This window comes from Phoca vitulina, unplaced genomic scaffold (genome assembly GCF_004348235.1).
Source record: "Phoca vitulina isolate PV1807 unplaced genomic scaffold, GSC_HSeal_1.0 scaffold4, whole genome shotgun sequence".
In the NCBI taxonomy this organism is placed as follows: domain Eukaryota; kingdom Metazoa; phylum Chordata; class Mammalia; order Carnivora; family Phocidae; genus Phoca; species Phoca vitulina.
This window is the reverse complement of record NW_022589707.1, coordinates 81,602,963-81,621,855: the sequence shown is the minus strand read 5'-3', so window position 1 is coordinate 81,621,855 and position 18,893 is coordinate 81,602,963. Positions and strand designations below refer to the sequence as shown.

Here is an 18,893-nt window from a genome sequence, read left to right as displayed (position 1 = left end):
GATATGCAAGATAATAGTTCCATTCTTTTAAAAAGAAGTGACATTTGCCTGGATTGTTATTTACTGCCATTCTATGTGTAAAGTATTACGCTCTCACAACACGGTAATGTTTCTCAACAGAAAAAAAGACACATCCAAATGGGTCACCTGCAGCCTTATAAGCAGGTGGTGAAACAAGTGAGTTGAGCTTCCTTCACAGAGAGCTCAGGGCACATCTGTCTCTGACTTGCAAAAGCGGGGAGTCTGCTGAAGATGTCCCCTGAGGCTGGAGAGGAAGCTCCGTGGGCCAATGGAGAAGCTGCCCTGGACAAGGAAGGATAGAGGGCTTCCTCAGGGCAGCCAGTCCAACCTAATGATCAGCTAGCAGACATGATTCTAATAATCCAAAATGGGTCGGCTGAAATCAGTCCCAGGTGAGGTCAGGGTTTCTGAGCCCTCTGTCCTAGAGGACCCCAGAGGGGCAAATGAGACAGCTTCCAGATCAACCCAAGACGGGCGGGCTAATTAATCAGAACCCTTTCCTGGGATTTTGGGGGGCTTGAATCACAGAGAATACCAGGTCAGTCTCTTCCTGGTGGCTATTACTGTAAAATGTGGAGCTGTGGTGTCCTATCCCCACCACCTGGAGAGAGCAGCCTACAGCAAGAGAGAGTCAGAGGAGAGAGATAGAGATATTCTCAACAGTGTTGGAAACCCAGGTCCCAGTTCCTCCCGAGGCCCAGCTTCAGGCCTGCCCTCCCCGCAGCTTGATGATTTTCGGAGCACCCCGCCCCCATCACTATTACAATAAACTTCCCATGTTCGCTTGACCGATTTCAATGTGCGTTTCAGTTACTGCCAGCCAAGGAAACATCAGAAATGAAGGGGAACCCTGGTTTAAAAAGATTGGGACAAGGAAAACAAGGTGACAAAGGTCCAAAAGGAACTAAGACTAAAACCCCAGAGCAGTCGTTGATAAGAAAGTGGTATTTACAAGATAAGTTCAAACTCAATGGAATTCTAACAACAAAAGTAGGTGACACCTAAGTCAGGGCCCAGTGTGGCTCTGACAAGAGTATCCATCCCTGCTGATCTGGGATATTAACCAGAGATTACAAATGATAAAGGCATTCTGCAAAACTGAAATTATTCTCTTCCACCAAATGTTGCTGCCATAGCAAAGCAAAGCTGGCCTTGGGTCTTCAACTTTGTTTTATGCTCCATGCATTTCAGAACCACTGGCTGGTATTTCTTTTTAAACTGTTTCAGCGTTTTTATGAAAATGATGATACACCCTGCAAACAACTCATTTCTTAACTATTAAACGTTTGTTTTATCACATATAAAATGCCTCTAGCTTTAGCAAAACTAACACACAGAAAACCACTCTTATTTATTGACTCCTCATTTGTAAAGCTGTGCCTGGTGTTTATGATGATGGAAGTGCTAAATAGGGTCCCTGCCCTCTACCAGCTGGTTATGGAGATTAATTCATCTGTTAAGGCAGGAATACAAATTACTATCTGTGATTAGACAGAAGTACTGGTTTATAGTGTGGAGAAAGAGCACATGATTCAGACAGACCAAAGCACATCCCAGCTCTGCTGTTTTTCCCTGCCATTTATTAACTGCGTGACCCTTGTACATTACTAAGCATTATTAAATGCAATTTTTCTCATCTTTAGAATGTGGCGATTAAGACCTACCTCATCTCACAGGGGCACCTGGGTGGCTCAGTCGTTAAGCGTCTGCCTTCGGCTCAGGTCATGATCCCAGGGCCCTGGGATCGAGTCCCTCGTCGGGCTCCCTGCTTAGCAGGAAGCCTGCTTCTCCCTCTCCCACTCCCCCTGCTTGTGTTCCCTCTCTAGCTGTCTCTCTCTCTGTGTCAAATAAATAAAATCTTTAAAAAAAAAAAAAGACCTACCTCATAGAATTGCTGTGATTAAATAAATAAATGCCACCTGTATAGGAATTCCATGAGAAGCCAGCCTTGAAAATAGATTGATATATTTGGTTCTAAGCTATCAAAAAACATCAGGACGAAGTAGAATAAACATTCAAACTGGCCTACGAAGAATAAGCTCCAGGCCTCTGCACACAAATCCCCACCAAAAGCTCCCCTTCCAAGACCCCCACCCTGTTCTTCCTCAGTCTGTAACCCCTTCTTCTACTAGCCAACCAAGCTGTGGCTGCCTACAGTGTTCTTAACATTCTCTGACTTGAAATATGTCATGTAATCCTCCCATCAACTGTTTGTATAAGGCACCGTTATTGTCCCCATTTTACAGACAAGGAAACTGAGGCCCAGAGAAGTTAAATAATTGCTCCAAAGTCCCTCAGCCCATCTGGAGTGCAAAGTTTGAACCCAGCAAGTCTCCCTCTGACTGTGCACTTCTCAGAACATATTCTTTCAGGGGCTAACATTCCACTAGCAGGTGACTTGGTTCTTCCATGAGTAGACATATGACGCCTGGTTACAGGCAGGAGAATGCCTCTCCCGGGAGGTGACATGTCAGCCAAGACCTGGAAAGCACATCCAAACCATGATAAATGCCTCTTGTTGGGATCAGCAGGTGCTTCAACCAACAGTTCCTAAATAGATCACTCCTAGCTCTGATCCCTAATTATTCACCTAAATCAGGAAAGCACATCCAACAATGTTCTCTGAAATATACCTCAAATTCACAGCTTGATTCTGTGTTACAAAATGTGCTTTGATTTGTACTAATAGTTGGTATGTGTTAATGACATTTCAAGAACAAGATTAATCATTAATGTTACGACCAAGCAGAGTTCATCCTAGGAATGTAAGAATAGTTCAATATTAGAAAATCTATTAACACAATACCATATCATTATGTTAAAAGACAAAAACCAAACGATCATATGAATGCTATGAAGGCATTTGACAAATACCACTCTTAATTTTTAAAAGATCTCAGTAGTATTAGTAATGCTGCTAGCAAACATATATTCTTACTGTACTTTAGGAAATGTGTTATAAGCATTTTATACCGATTAGCTCCTTAATCACTTAACAATACCCAATGAGTTAAGTACACTTACCACCAATTTTACAGATAATGTTCAAAGAGACGAAATAACCGTCTCAAGGTTAAACAACTAGTGAGTAGCAAAGACCAAATCTGAACACAAAGCCATCTGACCTCCGAGCTCAAACACTTATCAAATCAGTAAGGGTAAAAAAAACTGAACAGGCACTTCACTAAAAAAAAAAATACAAATGGTCAACAGTAATGAAAAAATGCTAAGCCTCACTCATAAATTTTTTTAAATGCCCACTAAAAACATAATGGACCTATTCAATTGATAAACATTTAAAAATCCTGTAATACTGAGTGTTTCACACTATGTTAAACATAAGATGAGAGTATAAATTAGTATGCGGTTGTAGGAAGCAATCTGACAATACCTGTACAACTTTCACACGCTCACACCGTTGACTAAGCAATCCCACTTACAGATTTACTGGCACGATTACACAAAAGTACACAGTATACATGAAATTTAAACACCCTTGTTACATAAATCTTAATACATCCATATAATGGAATACCATTCAGGCATTACAATAAGAATGAGGCACCTCTAGATGTAAGGACATGAAAAGTAATCCAGGATATACTGTCAGGTGAAAAAGACAATGTGGGAAGTTGGATATCATTTAAATTCCAACTACATATGCATGTGCCTAAAAATGTCCAGAAAAGTACTCAAGAAGCTGTTAGCTGTGGTGATCTCCAGGGCTGGAAGTGGGAACAGCATGAGAAACAAGCACCTTTAGTTTTCGTTTTATAGCTTTTTGTACTATTTGACTTTTACCATGACCATATAGCCATTTTATCATTAAAAAAGAATCTTTTTTTTTTAAAAGATTTTATTTACTTATTTATTTGTCAGAGAGAGAGAAAGAGCACAAGCAGGGGGAGTGGCAGGCAGAGGCAGAGGGAGAAGCAGGCTCCCCGCCGAGCAAGGAGCCCAACAGAGGACTCGATCCCAGGACCCCGGGATTATGACCTGAGCCAAAGGCAGACGCTTAACTGACTGAGCCACCCAGGTGCCCCTAAAAAAGTCTTTAAATGAGGGGTTATGTGGGTGGCTCAGTCAGGTGAGCATCCAACTCTTGATTTCGGCCTGTGCAAAATGTATAATAAGCAGTTTCTGGTGTGACTTGTGCTCTGCCCCTGCCCCTTGACATCCCGATTCAGATTAATTTTTATCTAAGTTTAAGTATTCTCCCCTTCCCTTTTCAAGACAATAAGAAAACATCCCTTCAGACGGTGGTAGTGATTCTCATAGATTATCCCAAGGAAAGCAAAGTTGAGCAACAGGGCCCAGCACACAGTTGACCCTGTGCACTTTTTAACACCACCATCGTCATCTACTTTCACAAATGAGACTGCTAAGGTTCATAACCAAAATACCAAAATAACTGATCATTATTCACACTTTGAGCTACCTCCCTTGTTAGAGAAATTTATTCTTCGACTAAAGTGAGGGAAAAAAGCTCTGGGGATTACAACTTCATGAAAAACATTTGGGACTATGAAAAACAAGACAAAAGGCCCAAAATGGAGTCACTTATGCTAAGCCCCATGTCACCGAACTGAGACTTGATGACAGTTCCAGCTGTCCCAGAGATGGACTCTTACGCCAATCAGGAATCACCTAGTCAGCACCAGTGAGGCAAGCCCCTGCCATCCCCTAAAAGAAAGTGACCCCGCAGTAACCAACCCACTTCTGTGCCACACATAACTTCCTTGTTTCTGCTCCCTTCTGCCTATAAGTATTTTTTGCACAGGTCCTCGGAGCTCCTTTCTATCTGCTAGACTGGATGCTGCCCAATTTGAATAGATTTTTGCTCAAATAAACTCTTCAAATTTTTAATATGCCTCAGTTTAGCTTTTAACAGGACTCACAGGCTACCTTGAAAACATACAATGACATCTGCCTCAGAATTCCCATCCAGGGTGGGCCCACAGTGTGACCCTCCTACAGCTACGACAACCATCCAAGAGACTTCAGGCCCACCGACCACATAGTTTAACATCAAGAATCCCTTCTAAAAAGACCATTTTACTGAAGAAAAATTTTACTTTCGTTTAACTTCAAACTTTATTGCCTATGTGATACAACATAAATGTTTATTTTTTTAATACACAGAAATATAATTCTGGATTATAAGCATTCTCATTATTCTAATTCCAAGAATAGCTCTCAATCTACGAAATAAACTGTCCCCTTCATGTAAATGCACTGAAGAAAGAAAAGTAACACTCTAACAGAACCAAAAGATCTGAAGGAAGTGAAAAGACCAAATAAAAAGGTAACTTGTAAACAGCAGTTTATTTTTATTTTGAATTTTCTTTATTTTCTTAGTAATCTCTACACCCAATGTGAGGCTCAAACTCACGACCCTGAGATCAACAGTCACATGCTCCTCCAAGTGACACAGCCAGGAGCCCCAAAAGTAGCAGTCTACTTTTAGAAAGCATCAGAGTACCTATCGTAAGTTTAAGTTTTCAGTTTCTACTGCAAATACGACCCAGCAACCTGTGGAAACTCAGCTCTGAAAATGACCTCACAGCAGAAAGCCACGTACCTTTTCTGGAATACCTTGTGTCTGGTACCCTGTTACTTTATGTTATGCAATGAGCATATTAAACTATCTATGTCTGTTTTTAAATGGGAGCTACAACTTGGAATTGTTTTAAAATACCTAAGGAGAGGAGGGCCAGCTCTACCTTTTCTGATGGAGGTCAATAAAGATAATATTCATAATTCCTTGAAACAGGTCTAACAGCACAATTATTTAAGCTATTTGGTCTTTCAAATGAAAGGTTCCTTTTTTCTATGTTGTCTGAAAACAACATACAATTAATCTATATTTTAATTTTTTAGCAGTTTAATTATATTGCCTTAGTAAAACAACAACTATAAAATCAACGTTCTCCAGTTTTAGTAACTGAAGGCTGAAGACAGTAAAAGAGAAGATCCAGATTCACTTTTTGGTTTTCAGTTGTGTCATTAATTTTTTAAATATCAGAAAACATGACCAAATGATTAGCTAGTATAAAATACACTGCTGGCTCTCAGAGACTCAGAACCCAGTAACAGTAACACTTCTAGCAATCAGCTCCTGGAAGCAGCTGGTCCAATCTGATGCGGGGAGGGGGGAGGAGGGCTGCATGTACATATACCTGATTAAAATTAAAGGTTAAAATTTAAAAGGCAGATCAATCTATTTTCAAAATACAGTCTAAGAATTCAGCTTAAAATCTAGGGGAGACTAAAGTTGTTTTTCTGATTTTATCTAAAGACCTAAAGGATGTTACATCTGAGAGAAATCTTTCCCATCTCCCACAAATGCTGATACAATGTTATGTCAATCCAAGTTTGGGGTAGGAGAGTTAGCTGTAGGAGACACACAGAATTATGTACTCCGGCCAATTAAAATTAAGTGGGGTACATCATAGGAGAAAATAGCAGAGATACTAATATTATGGTATTTTTGCTACACTAAAATTCAACAAATTGAGCCTATGGATATATGAAAGTTTATTTAGCACTCACTCTGTGCTAGGCATTGTGCTTAAAAAAAAAAAAAATGGCAGCTTTGCCTGCATTCACTTCATGAATTACAACAACCCTACCAAAGACAGTTTAAGTCCATTGCCCAAGGTCACACAGCTCATAAGTGGTGCCGCCAAGATCCTAAACAATGTCGGTCGGCCTCAGGCACCGCTCGGTGCCAAGCCCATCACAGGCCCTCATTGAGTATCCAATCAAGAAATGACAGAATGACCTCAGATCCATGCTCTTCACTTCTACACCATACTGTCCATTGTACTTACAGTAAATATCAGACAGTTAAAGTGTTCTCATTGGAAATCTGATAGAATTAGCTTTAAAGAAAGTTTAAACGAGCATCCACAGTGAATACATTGTAACCTGAAGACCCCTGATCCAACCGTGCCCGCTTTGCTCTGTCACCTTGGTCATCCACCAGATGCAAGACTCTGGACAACCACACTCTCCGCAGGTTCATGTCCACACCCCTTCACGCTTCCCCCGCTGGCCTGCGGCATCTCAAGGTCAGGGAGGATCTGCTGCCGTCATTCCCTGTGCAATGGTACCTGTACAGTACCTGGCAACAGTAAGTGCTCCATAAATATCTGCTGATTGAACTTCTGACCTGCCAGTTCCTCCCACCCCTTCCTACCTTCCTTCCCAACACTTTCCCCACACCCTCAGGTGCTTTTACAAAGCACTCCCAACATATCCCCACCTTAACTGAAACCTGGTTCTTCTCGGGGAACACCACCTCGCTTAGAAGGCACACAGCAGGACCCAAAAGACAGTGAGGGGCTCTCCTGGCTCCGCACACGGACATCCACACCATTACCTGGTCGCCCCCCCCCCCCCCCGCCCCGTGCCCATGCGGGGCTGTCTCTGGGATTCACAGGTTCAGGGGCCCCTCCTCATAGGTATCCGGCTGCATGCTCTTCACGTTCCAGTTCTGCCATTATCACAGCCAACTTCGGTGTCCAAGCCCATCCTCACGTCTTCCTAGCCTCAGCCTCACCTGTAACCACACACCTGCTCAGGAATCTTAAACCCCACTGTGCACATCTGGCCAAATCTCCCCATTCTGCTCGGACTCCCACTTCCTTACTTTGCGTCCTCCTTTTTCTTTTCCCTCAATACATTAATTACAATGCTCACAGTTTAGGAGAGGGAACGAGATGTGCGAACAAACAGCCAATGTATTAAATGATATTAAATGGTATTAAATGGTATTAAATGATGTGTAAGCAGTAACAGCAGTCTGAGTACCCGCTCTACAGACGGGCGGCATGCAGAGAGAAAGAAAGATGCTGAGAGGGCAAGGGGACATGGATGGGGACGAGCTGCAGAAAGGCCAGAGAAGCGAAGCCTCTGCAGTGCTCCAAGTGTGAACGGGCAGGGGCCAGGCAGAGGCGGCAACGTGTGTCCCCGTGGCCCAGGCCGCCCGCCACCCTTCTCCCTCTCCAGGGGGCACTGTTCACACCGCCGTCTGTTCTCACAAAATGCAAAAGTAGTAAAACAAGGGTTTGGGTTTGGGTTTAATAATCAGTTATTTGGGGATGAATGTGTAATTTTCCACGACGAGAACATTCCAATCTCCTACAGAGCACACCCAAGTCACGGCCCCTAACGCACAGCAGTCCGCAGTGAGAGTGGGAGCACTCCGGGGCCATCTGCAGCAGCAGTCTTACCCTATTTTATAAAAGCCCTGGTCTGCAATGGATCTGGGGGCAGGGAGGCTGATCCTTCACACAGAGAGTCTGTGCAACAGTGACCGGAACTCTGATCAGAATCAGAGAACGGCCGTGCCTTCTATCTACTCACGTCTGCACTACAGGGCAGGGTCCAGTAACCAGGACACACGAGGGCCCCAGTGGGCTACAAGGGCTTCCCGAGCCATCTGCCAAGCCCCTCCACCAGTGCAGGCGTGACGAGTCTGAGGCCACCTCCCTGGGAGCAGGAGGAGACAGCCAGCCCTGCGCCCCACGCTGCCCTGAACTGCTGATCAGGTTTTTACTACGGCCTTCTCTCCCTTCCCCGGAGGGCTCAGAGTACTCTGAAGAAAATGCAATTACGTTCAAGAGATAATTGAATTTCTCACTGGCCTTGAGAGAGGCCTATCAGCATTCCTGGGCCTAACAAGAAAGAACCAGAGACAACACTGCCCACAGACTGCACTGGATTCTCTTTCCCACAGCATGCTAAGGCATGCAAGAACATGCCGTGCTTACAAGGGCCAGGAAATCAGTACTGCCGGAGGATGAAGGAGGGGAGGGAAGAGGACGGGAGCAGCACTCCCTCTGCTCACTTGGTTTTATTTGTAGAGAACCACAGGGGAGAATTAGTCTGGGCACAGAGAGGCAACAGGTACAGAGAGAGGCCTGGAACCACTTCCAGCCCACCGGAGGGAGAAGCCTGGGGGCTGTACTCTGGCATCTCAGAGAAGCTCTTCAGGTCCACCCTCCACCCTCTCTTCTCGCTCCCCTTGCCCAGTGCTGCTCCCTGTGGATTCATCCTGCTGCCCCAGTTGAACTGTCTGCCTCTTGATTTCGGCCTCACCCGGGTGTCACCTTTCTAATGAATTCTCCATGGCAGGCTTTGCAGCTACTTCGGACCCACCTCTCCGTCCAGTCCAGGCTCCTGGCAGCCCCGCCTATGCAGGGGACACAACTGGACAACAGGCTCACACCGAGAAACCAAACTGGAGAGAATACTGTGTTGTGTTTTTCATGGATTATCTGCTGTCTAATCACTATGACAGTCTTGTGAGACATGTATTATCCCCATTTTATACCTGCAGAAACTGAACCTTAGCAAGGTGACTAAGCCCCCCCCCCCCCCGGCCCCTCCCACAGCAGTCCACAGTGAGAGAAGCAGACAGTGGGAGCTTTTACAAGTGGATATGTAAGTAGCGGAGCTAGTATTCCAGCCTAGGTCTCTCTGAATCCAGAGCCTATTCTGCCTCCTCTGATAAGAGGGACACTAAGGTTTTGAAGAAATGGTAAGTTAATGGCAGAAATAAATCCTGGCTTTAAGCCCCTGCCATCCGTGGCCGTGGGCATCTGCTTACTCCACGCCACAGGTACTCGATGCTGAGGCAAGGTGCAGGGCAGCATCCCGGGAGAAAGGACTTCATGATAAAAATAGCTTGCTATTAGTGGTAAGGCACAAATACTCGCCTTGTTTTCCTGCTGAAACCCACATTATAAGCCCTAATGGCCAGCACCCTTTCTGTGAACCATGCCCTGCAAGAACTGTATGTTTTCTCCTTTTCCCTTTGTGGATATTACGGTGCTCACCACACCGAGCCCGTCACAGCCAGCTTCCCTGCTAGACTGTGACCTTCCTAAAGGCCGTATCTTACTCTTCTTGCATGCCTCCCACTGTATCTGGCACACAGTAGGGGTGCAGTAAATGTCTGCAGAATGAATTAGGAAATTAATTAAAGGAATATGCTCCCGGTGTGCATTATAGTGTTGGTAATTACCAAGCTTGAAACGAGCTTTCAAAATGAAGCTCATTTCAAAAATAAAATATAAACATAAATATATTCACTCCAGCAAATTAGTCTGACAACATGAGAATGACCTCTTGAAAAAAAAAAATAGGAGGGTTAAAAAGCAACTTTAGAGAAGAAAACAAAGAACACCAAGGCTACAAAATATTTCCATGACAAAACAAAAGGAAACATATGTTCCCTGAATCAAGGAAGCATATGTTCCCTGAATTGGAATCAATAAAAGATCTGAACTTCTGTTATTTCACTACTATCTTGGGGACTAATCATTTTCTGTTTTTGGTGATTTTACAGAGTTTTTAATATACCGTTTTACACAGTGGGTGTGTGAAGTTTAAAGACTTAATTTCACCTCTGAAATACTCCAAATGCTAGTGCAGGGAAAATTATAAAATTTTAGCTCTGTTAAAAATATACTATAAAATTCAATGCTCACGTTATGGCTAAAAATTGAAGTGCGGCTAATTATCTACATGAGAAAAGAAAATTACTGAATTCATAACTTGGAGTTCCATTTTCACTTCTATCATAAGAAATAATTATGCATTAGAGCAAGTCGTGCTCAACAGCAGTCCAGGAAAGCAGTACTAAATAAAGTAATGCTCCAAGCCAAGGCTTCACACCAACAACAACGGAGCACTGTGACCAGACAGTGGATGCACTCCTGCGAGCTAGGAAGTCGTACCTGGTGATACAGGGAACTGTTTCACTGGGAGGGATAACCCTCAGAACTTCAAGAAACGCAGACTTCAAAAATGTTAGGGAGTCCGTTTATGAAAGATCAGAAAAACGGAGCCATGAAAATTCAATGCAATACAAAATCCCTGAATCAGGGGCGCCTGGGTGGCTCAGGCGGTTAAGCGTCTGCCTTCAGCTCAGGTCATGATCCCAGCGTCCTGGGATCAAGCCCCGCATCGGGCTCCCTGCTCAGCGGGAAGCCTGCTTCTCCCTCTCCTACTCCCCCTGCTTGTGTTCCCTCTCTCTCTCTCTATGCCAAATAAATAAAATTTAAAAAAAAAATCTTTAAAAAAAAAAATCCCTGAATCAGCTTAGATAGAGAGAACAGAGGCTACACTAAGACAACGAAGGACACTGGACTCTATGCAGATAACAGTGTTGTATCAAGGTTAAATTCCTTGAGTGTAATATTATGCAGAAGAATGACCTTGTTCTTAGGAGATACACATGAAGTATTCAGAATTCCTAAAAGATCCAGTGAAAAAACACAAAGTGTGGATATGAGCATGTGTATGGAAGGAAGGAGAAGGGCCTACAAATGCGGCAAAATATGAACTGGGAAATCCAGAGAAAAGTGATCATTGAACAATTCTTCAAACTGTTCTATAAGCTTGACTTTTTTCAAAATAAAATCATGGGGTTAAAACAAAATCAGAGAGCGGTCTAACTTCATACTGCAAGGAGCTGTCTCAAGAGTAACGAGAAATTTCTTTTTTCTTTCCAATTCAGAGACAAAACCACAGAGGAAAACCATTATAATCTTTCTAAAAACCGTAACGTGCAAACAGTAAAAGGAGAGGCCCCATATTACAGGATTATATCAAAGAGTGTTAGGACTCTCTAAGGCTTATTTATGACAGGTTAAGGCACAGCACTGAGGGTTTTATTGTTTTAAACTATGTTCAGAAGACGGTTGACCACTAATATTTCTGAGAGCCTAGCCACTCTGCTTTATAAAAACCATCTAGCTTAACCATTACAACAAGCATGGTTATAGCTCTTATGATCCCAAACTGAAAGAAAGTGGAAATAAGAAAGTAAGACTCAATGCGGTAAATAACTTACGTGCAAATTCACACAGTAAACGGGTGGTTTGAACTCAAGTCTGTGAAACCCCACACTCTAGAGTCTTTCCCATATAATACACTAGATGAACAAAGAAACAACAGGACTGTTGTCTGTGTAACGTTTTACTTTTCAAAGATTTATCGAGCGACTATGTCTACCACTACCCTTAATTTTTAATAATAATTATAAGAGTAAATGGTATATTTCCATTATTCCACCAAGAAGAATCTTCCAAAATACTCCAAACTATCAATGTTAATTCTAATTCCATCAAAATTCTAAAAGAGATTATGTGTATTTTATGTTAATTTTATGTATGTTATTTATAATCACATACTAGTTTATGTGATTATAAATAGATTATATGTGACTTCTATGTATTTAAAAATGACATACTGATAAGAAGTGATTACTAAGAGTAGAAATGGGTTTAAAAAAGAACAAAAGTAGTATTTCTTTTGTTCAAAAAAGAATTGTGGGGTACTGTTTAAAAATAAGGCTGTGGGTAATCATATTGCATTATATAAATATATGAAATCAATACACCATACACCCGAAACATACACAATGTGATATGTCAACTATAGCTCAATAAAAAATAAGTAATAAAATTAAGGTTATGGGGTGCTGTCAGGGAGATACCAAAGATACATTTCATCTGGATTTCAGAAGAGAAGACACCTGACAGTTTCAATCATGTTTTGTAGAACTTACCCAATCTAACGCCCACCTGTGTTCGTTGCCATTAAAAATCCCCTACTGTATGCCTTTCATTCCTGCACTTAGTGGAAAATGAGCTTAGGAAACCCTGAAACCTCTACAGACTCTTGAGATTCTAGGAAATTTGTTTGAAAATGCTAAGTGACACGTCTACTTATAGAAATAAAAACTGACAGGTTTGTGGACAGGCACTGAAAACACATGGAGACAGAGTTTACCAGAAACAGCGTGGTGGAAGGTGTAAAAATGATCCCAAATAATGTATTTGTTAAACACTTTCTTAATGTAAACATCCCCTCATCCTCCTGAACTATAACAAAAGAAAAAGGCATAAAAGGGAGAAATGTTTTGTTTGAATTACTCCAGTTGAAATATTTATTTTTGCAAGATGCAGTAGGAATAGAAAAGCCAAAACCTCAAAGATTTAGAGAACTCAGGCAGAAGTTTAGAAATACATTGTAACATTTTCACTTTCATTCCATCAACAGTGACTGAATACCTAGCACTATACATAGTATATTACTGTATATTACACAGCATTCATTGTTGTAATCATTATTAAAAAATAGATGAATAAGAAACAAACTCTCATATCACATAAACCTCTGGTTGATTTTACTTGGCTTATTTTTTTCCCCTAAATTATAGGTCTTACCTAAGTTTTATAGTTCATTTCTGAAAAGAAAAAAGTATTTCTGAAATAAAACTCCATCAGAAAAAGACATGCTAGGAAATATTGTTAACTATCAAATATGAATTTCTACATTTTAAGTAGACAGTTATTATTTTCAGGAAATGATACTTTCAAATAAATTGATGTGTATGTCTACTACTAAATTAAATTCCTTTTAGCCACTAAGTTAACAAAGAGAACTACAGGACTTCCTCCTCAAGATGGCTTAAAACTGTTTCTGTATTCTCCTTTGCCAGAAAAGTGTCAGAGAAACTTTTATAAAAAATAAGGAAGTCAAATAAATTATAGACAGGTAAATGATTAATAGGTCCCATTTTCCCATTTCTTTTTTTCCGTCCTATACCACTGTTCTTTTTATCTAAGGCAGTAAATATAATTTTATTTCCCTTACCCGAAACACTGAAGATGCACATAAAATAATCAAGGTCCAGATTCATTCTCATAATGAACTCCAGTGTGTTATACTCCTAGGGTAACAATTTTTACTCCTTTTAAGGCTTACTGCTAGATATAACTCAACTCCTGAACTTGATATCACCTTGTTTATTTTTCTTTAAATCAAACTGTTTCCTGTTGTTTTCATTGACATTTCCTATACCTGTCGTTCTAGAGATAAACACAACATCTGACTTTACTGTGGGTTTCTTTGCTGGCATTCCATCTTCTCTACATTTCCAGCCAAGCCTTACCAAGGTACACTGGACACAGATTTAGTGGTGGTGGAGATACTAAAATAATGATGCTTCAAAGGTAACCTACACACTAGAGCCCCTGACACATCCACTGATGATAAGTTTATCGTACAACAAACACTAATGCAACTTCCCCAGATATCAATGTCTGATGTCATATAGTTTGAGACAGAAAGGGAGATGATCTACTCTAAGACTCCTACCTATGTGCCTGTGGAAAGCATTTTACACCATGAAGACAAGATATCACACTACGGAGTCTCTCATTGCTCCCCTCTTATTCCCACCACTGCTCACCAAAGACTATATCCCTGCACCACAACCCCATCACACTCTGCGGCTCTACTTTGGGATATCATCTGATACCCTGCTGACATAAACATGATTCCTCATTCCACAAAAGTCATTGCAATCCACTCTCTGTTTGCAACATTTAAAATAAATACGTCTTCAAAAATAAATAAAATACATATGTCTTCAGATTACAAAAAGCTCAGGAGGATAAAGTAGACACTATCCCAATATAGCACATTTTCTAAGTTCTGGTCTTTTTCCTCTTAGCCCTGGTCACTATATAGTAAGAATAAATTGTACCAGTAACTGATGACAAATTAAAAATAAAACTTAACCTTAAAACACCTTTAATAATACATCACAGATGGGGCGCCTGGGTGGCTCAGTTGGTTAAGCGACTGCCTTCGGCTCAGGTCATGGTCCTGGAGTCCCAGGATCGAGTCCCGCATCGGGCTCCCTGCTCGGCAGGGAGTCTGCTTCTCTCTCTGACCCTCCCCCCTCTCATGCTCTCTCTCTCAAATAAATAAATAAAATCTTTAAAAAAAAAAATAATAATACATCACAGATGGAAATGAGGTAATTTTATTAAATAAATTACTCAACTGTATTATATAAACGTCAGAAATGATCTGCTTGAAATGTTTACCTTGTGTTTTTCAACAACAAAAAATTCTAGTGTATTTAAAAGAGAGTAATTTTCTCACATCAAACATAGTAATGCTTCATTTGTCCTCTATCTTCAGAGAAGAAGGCATTCCACAGAAGTAGATTTTCCAAATAGTTTATCCCCTTCAAGGCCCAAACTCACTTTACTTAAGCCATTTGGGACAGAAATGCTCTCAACCGTTGCCGGTATTCTCCACCAATGCAGGTGGTACACAGTATTCGTGGCTCTGACTCAAGCACCTGTTAGTGGCTAAGGTCTATCACGGTGAATATGCGTCAGATTACCATGCTGTCTTTAAGAGAGCAAGAGCCTCAGGGCCATTAACAAAGGGCCCCATTGAGGAGAAGTTCCTGTACCTACATTTTCAGAGTTTTCCTGTCCCTTATCCTTTGTCCCTCATGCTCATTCCCTGTTCCTTGTCCCTTTTCCTATCGCTCACCCACCACTGTTTCTAGGATGTCCTTCACCCACCTTCTAAATCACTGCTTCTGAACCGTGGCTGGGATACCTCCGATAACCATGCAGATAATAACTGATCAAGAGCAGATATAGACAAATTGGGGTGAGAGGCTCCATTTAAAAAGGTGCATCAGCCTCAGTGCACAGTGTAGGTTTAAATCTAGCCATGCAGAGGTTATTTCCAATTCTGTCCTTGTTCATCATTATATCAGATGGTTGGTTTCGGGGAAAACGACCGACAAATAAATCATTACTCCACAGCAATTATCCTCATCACACCTTATTGTCCAATACCACTATTACTCAAGAAATGTCACCATTAATAAGCAAAATCCATAATATGGTCTGACTTACCCGAGGCACGCCTTGTGAATCGGTTTATTACAGGAGCTAAAAGAAAAAAAGCAGAATAATATGATTACACATTATTATACACATTACATTAAGTTAAATAGAGAAAAAATACGAACGAATAAGCAATGCAAGAGGAAATATCACAAATATATGAAGATTAGATGTTTAAATTCACCAGTGGCCAAGAAATAGAAATTAAAATCAGTATTTCACCTGTTAAATTAGTCCCCCACAAAACACTTAAATTAAAAAAAAAAAATCCCAACTTATGTACAGCTACAACTACTGAAGTGGGGACCTATATGTAAATCTATATAGTATCTTTGGAAACAATTTGGCAATCACATCGAGGGCCATAAAAGGTTCTTGGGTCCTCTAATAAAGTAATTCTACTTTTAGAGATTTATCCTACAGAAATACTACTAGAGAAGGAAAAATCAATGTCTTGTGAAAGGAGATTTCAAAATGCGGCAAGCAACCCTAGCTAACAGAGTCTCTTAAATCGGGATCAGGAGGCCCTAAAGGAAGAGGAATTTATTCACGTCCTCGTTGGAAAAACCATCAACTTTTTTTAAAAATCCCTTCGGCCAGCTGCAAGCTCTCAGCTGGGACTTAACTTTCCTTCTCATCAAGACACCTGAATCATCCTCACTCTTCACTTCAAAAGGAGCCAGAGCAGTTTAACAAAGCTTCACAGCCCCTCATTTGCATATTAACCCAACCAATCCCAGCTACCTTCTTTTCAATCCCTGTTTTGCACCTAGGACCTGAATGAGAAGGACACCCTCAGCCCTTTGACGCTGTAACCCTGCCCTCTCCTTGGCTTCCTCAGGTCCAGGAACAACCTCAGATTCAGGTTTCTACCTGTATCTGTGCCTCCTGAACTGCAATTCTAATTGCCCCCCAAAAAATGCCTGTTTGCTGAAATTTTCAGTGCATTCTTTCTTGGTCAACAGTATACTTCTATTTAGCAGCATCACTTTTAAAATGGAAAAAAAAAAACAGGAAACAAAATGAAAAATGCCCATGTATACTGAAATCATTATTAAGTGAGTATATCCTTGCTATTCTCAGATTTCATAGTTATAGCTTTGATCATTTTTGTGCAACCCAGAGGTCAAGGCCTCCAAATCTGTACGCTGAAGGCCGCAATTTCAAGGCGGTGTGCGGAAGTGCATCATCACTCACCTGGGAAGCCTCCCATGGGCCCGCTGCCCAGACTCAACTCAGGTCTGCTGTTTCCTCCTGGTTTTGCTTACAGTTATGTCAAGAAGGGAGCTTTTTAAAAACTTTATTTCTTGAGGTAAGCAGATAAATTTAAGGTTCAAATTATACAGAGAAAGGACATCATGTCCACAGTATATTTAGTGGCAGAATGTCATTATATACTATAATATTTTTTAATACTTGATACTTTTAAAACAGTAATTATAAAAATTGTTTACACTACGGAAATAGGTCAAGTTAAAAAGGAAGACGAAGATTTTTTTTTTTTTTTTTTAATATTTTATTTATTTGCGAGAGAGAGAATGAGAGACAGAGAGCATGAGAGGGAGGAGGGTCAGAGGGAGAAGCAGACTCCCTGCTGAGCAGGGAGCCCGATGCGGGACTCGATCCCGGGACTCCAGGATCATGACCTGAGCCGAAGGCAGTCGCTTAACCAACTGAGCCACCCAGGCGCCCAGGAAGACGAAGATTTTATCTGCACTGTGGTTATACTACAAGAAAAATGTGGATGCACAGGAATGAGTATTAAAAGAAAACTGTGTCAAATATTTTACATTAATCCTTGCAACCACTGTATTAAATATCGGCATCTCTGTATTACCGATGAGGACATTTTTACAGTAAAGCTCAGAGATCCTGATTTGCTCTAGATCACAAAGCCACTTTGTGGCAGAGCTGGAGAATTTGAACCTAGACACATCTAGGTTCACACCAAAATGCTGCCTCACAGAGAACAGAAAGCAAAAATACTGACTGCTGAAGTTACACAATAATAGGTGAATATTTCCTTCCATATTGATTCCCACTGTTATGAAGGATTAATTGGGTGAAGTGAGTCACAAGCCCAATTATTAAAATACTACCGCTTATAGAAAATTGTATCTTTCAAAATGCCCGAGATAAAATTATTATTTATATACCAGAATAATTTAGTCATATATTTGCAAAGTGACAAATTATATAAAACCTTGAATCGGGTAAACTGTGTGTCACGTATATTCACCACATAAAAGAAAAAAAAACCATCAGTTTTCTTGAACACTTTCAAACCCCTTTTTCACAAGTCCTTCAGAACCTAGTCTGAAGAAAGCCTCCTTGGCAAGCTCCAAGGACAGGGAATGGAGGGGGTGCAAAACACTTCACCACAAGAAGGCAGACGAGGTAGTGGAGGCTGACAAAGGCAGAGGAAGACAGAAAACCTATCAGCCTTGGAGAAAAATTAGAGCAGACGTTCTCCTCCTGCCCTCTCCAGCCTCTCGAGACAATGAAATCACAGCACGAGGAGCTTCTGATCTGAAATGTTCGGAAGTGTTTGTTCTCTTGGGATCCCTTACGTTTCCAAGTCTTTCTGACATGTATAAGACAGAGATTTTCAACACAAGTGCCATCACCATCTCGAAGGTGTATTCTGATTTTGTGGGGGGCAATCTTTTCAATTGTCACAATAATTCTGAGGACGTTGCTGGCATCTGGGACGTCCTGAATCCCACTACTGTATCCTGCACTGCTTTCAAATATCCCACTGGACATCTGGACATTCGAAGTGGCAAAAAAGTCAGTTTATAACCATCAGATCCTAGATCCTAACAGTGTTTACATATAAACACAGTTATTTTACACGGTTTTACATTAGATTTTCCACGGCACAGCTACAATATAAATCCAAGGAATTTGGGGGGGGGTTGTATTTTGTTTTGTTTGGAATTTTACTAATAGATATTCATCATTTCAAAAAATCAGGTCATTGCTGCAAAGCCACTTAAGGTGTCTGACTCACCAGTACAATACACTTGATTGGATGGCATTTGCAGCTTTTATATTCTTAGTGACTCCACATGGAAGTGGGACAATCGTAACTACATTATGTCTTCCATGAACATACTGAAGTACACACCT

General features: G+C 41.1%; 1 protein-coding gene across 1 annotated transcript in view; it reads right to left on the bottom strand.

Moving 5' to 3' along the window:
• Positions 1-18,893, bottom strand: part of PRKAR2B (protein kinase cAMP-dependent type II regulatory subunit beta) — a 91,100-nt gene that overhangs the window by 50,330 nt on the left and 21,877 nt on the right. The window contains exon 2 of the mRNA XM_032402367.1: positions 15,771-15,806. Within this exon, the coding sequence (XP_032258258.1) occupies positions 15,771-15,806 (36 nt within the window). The remainder of the gene's footprint in view (positions 1-15,770; positions 15,807-18,893) is intronic.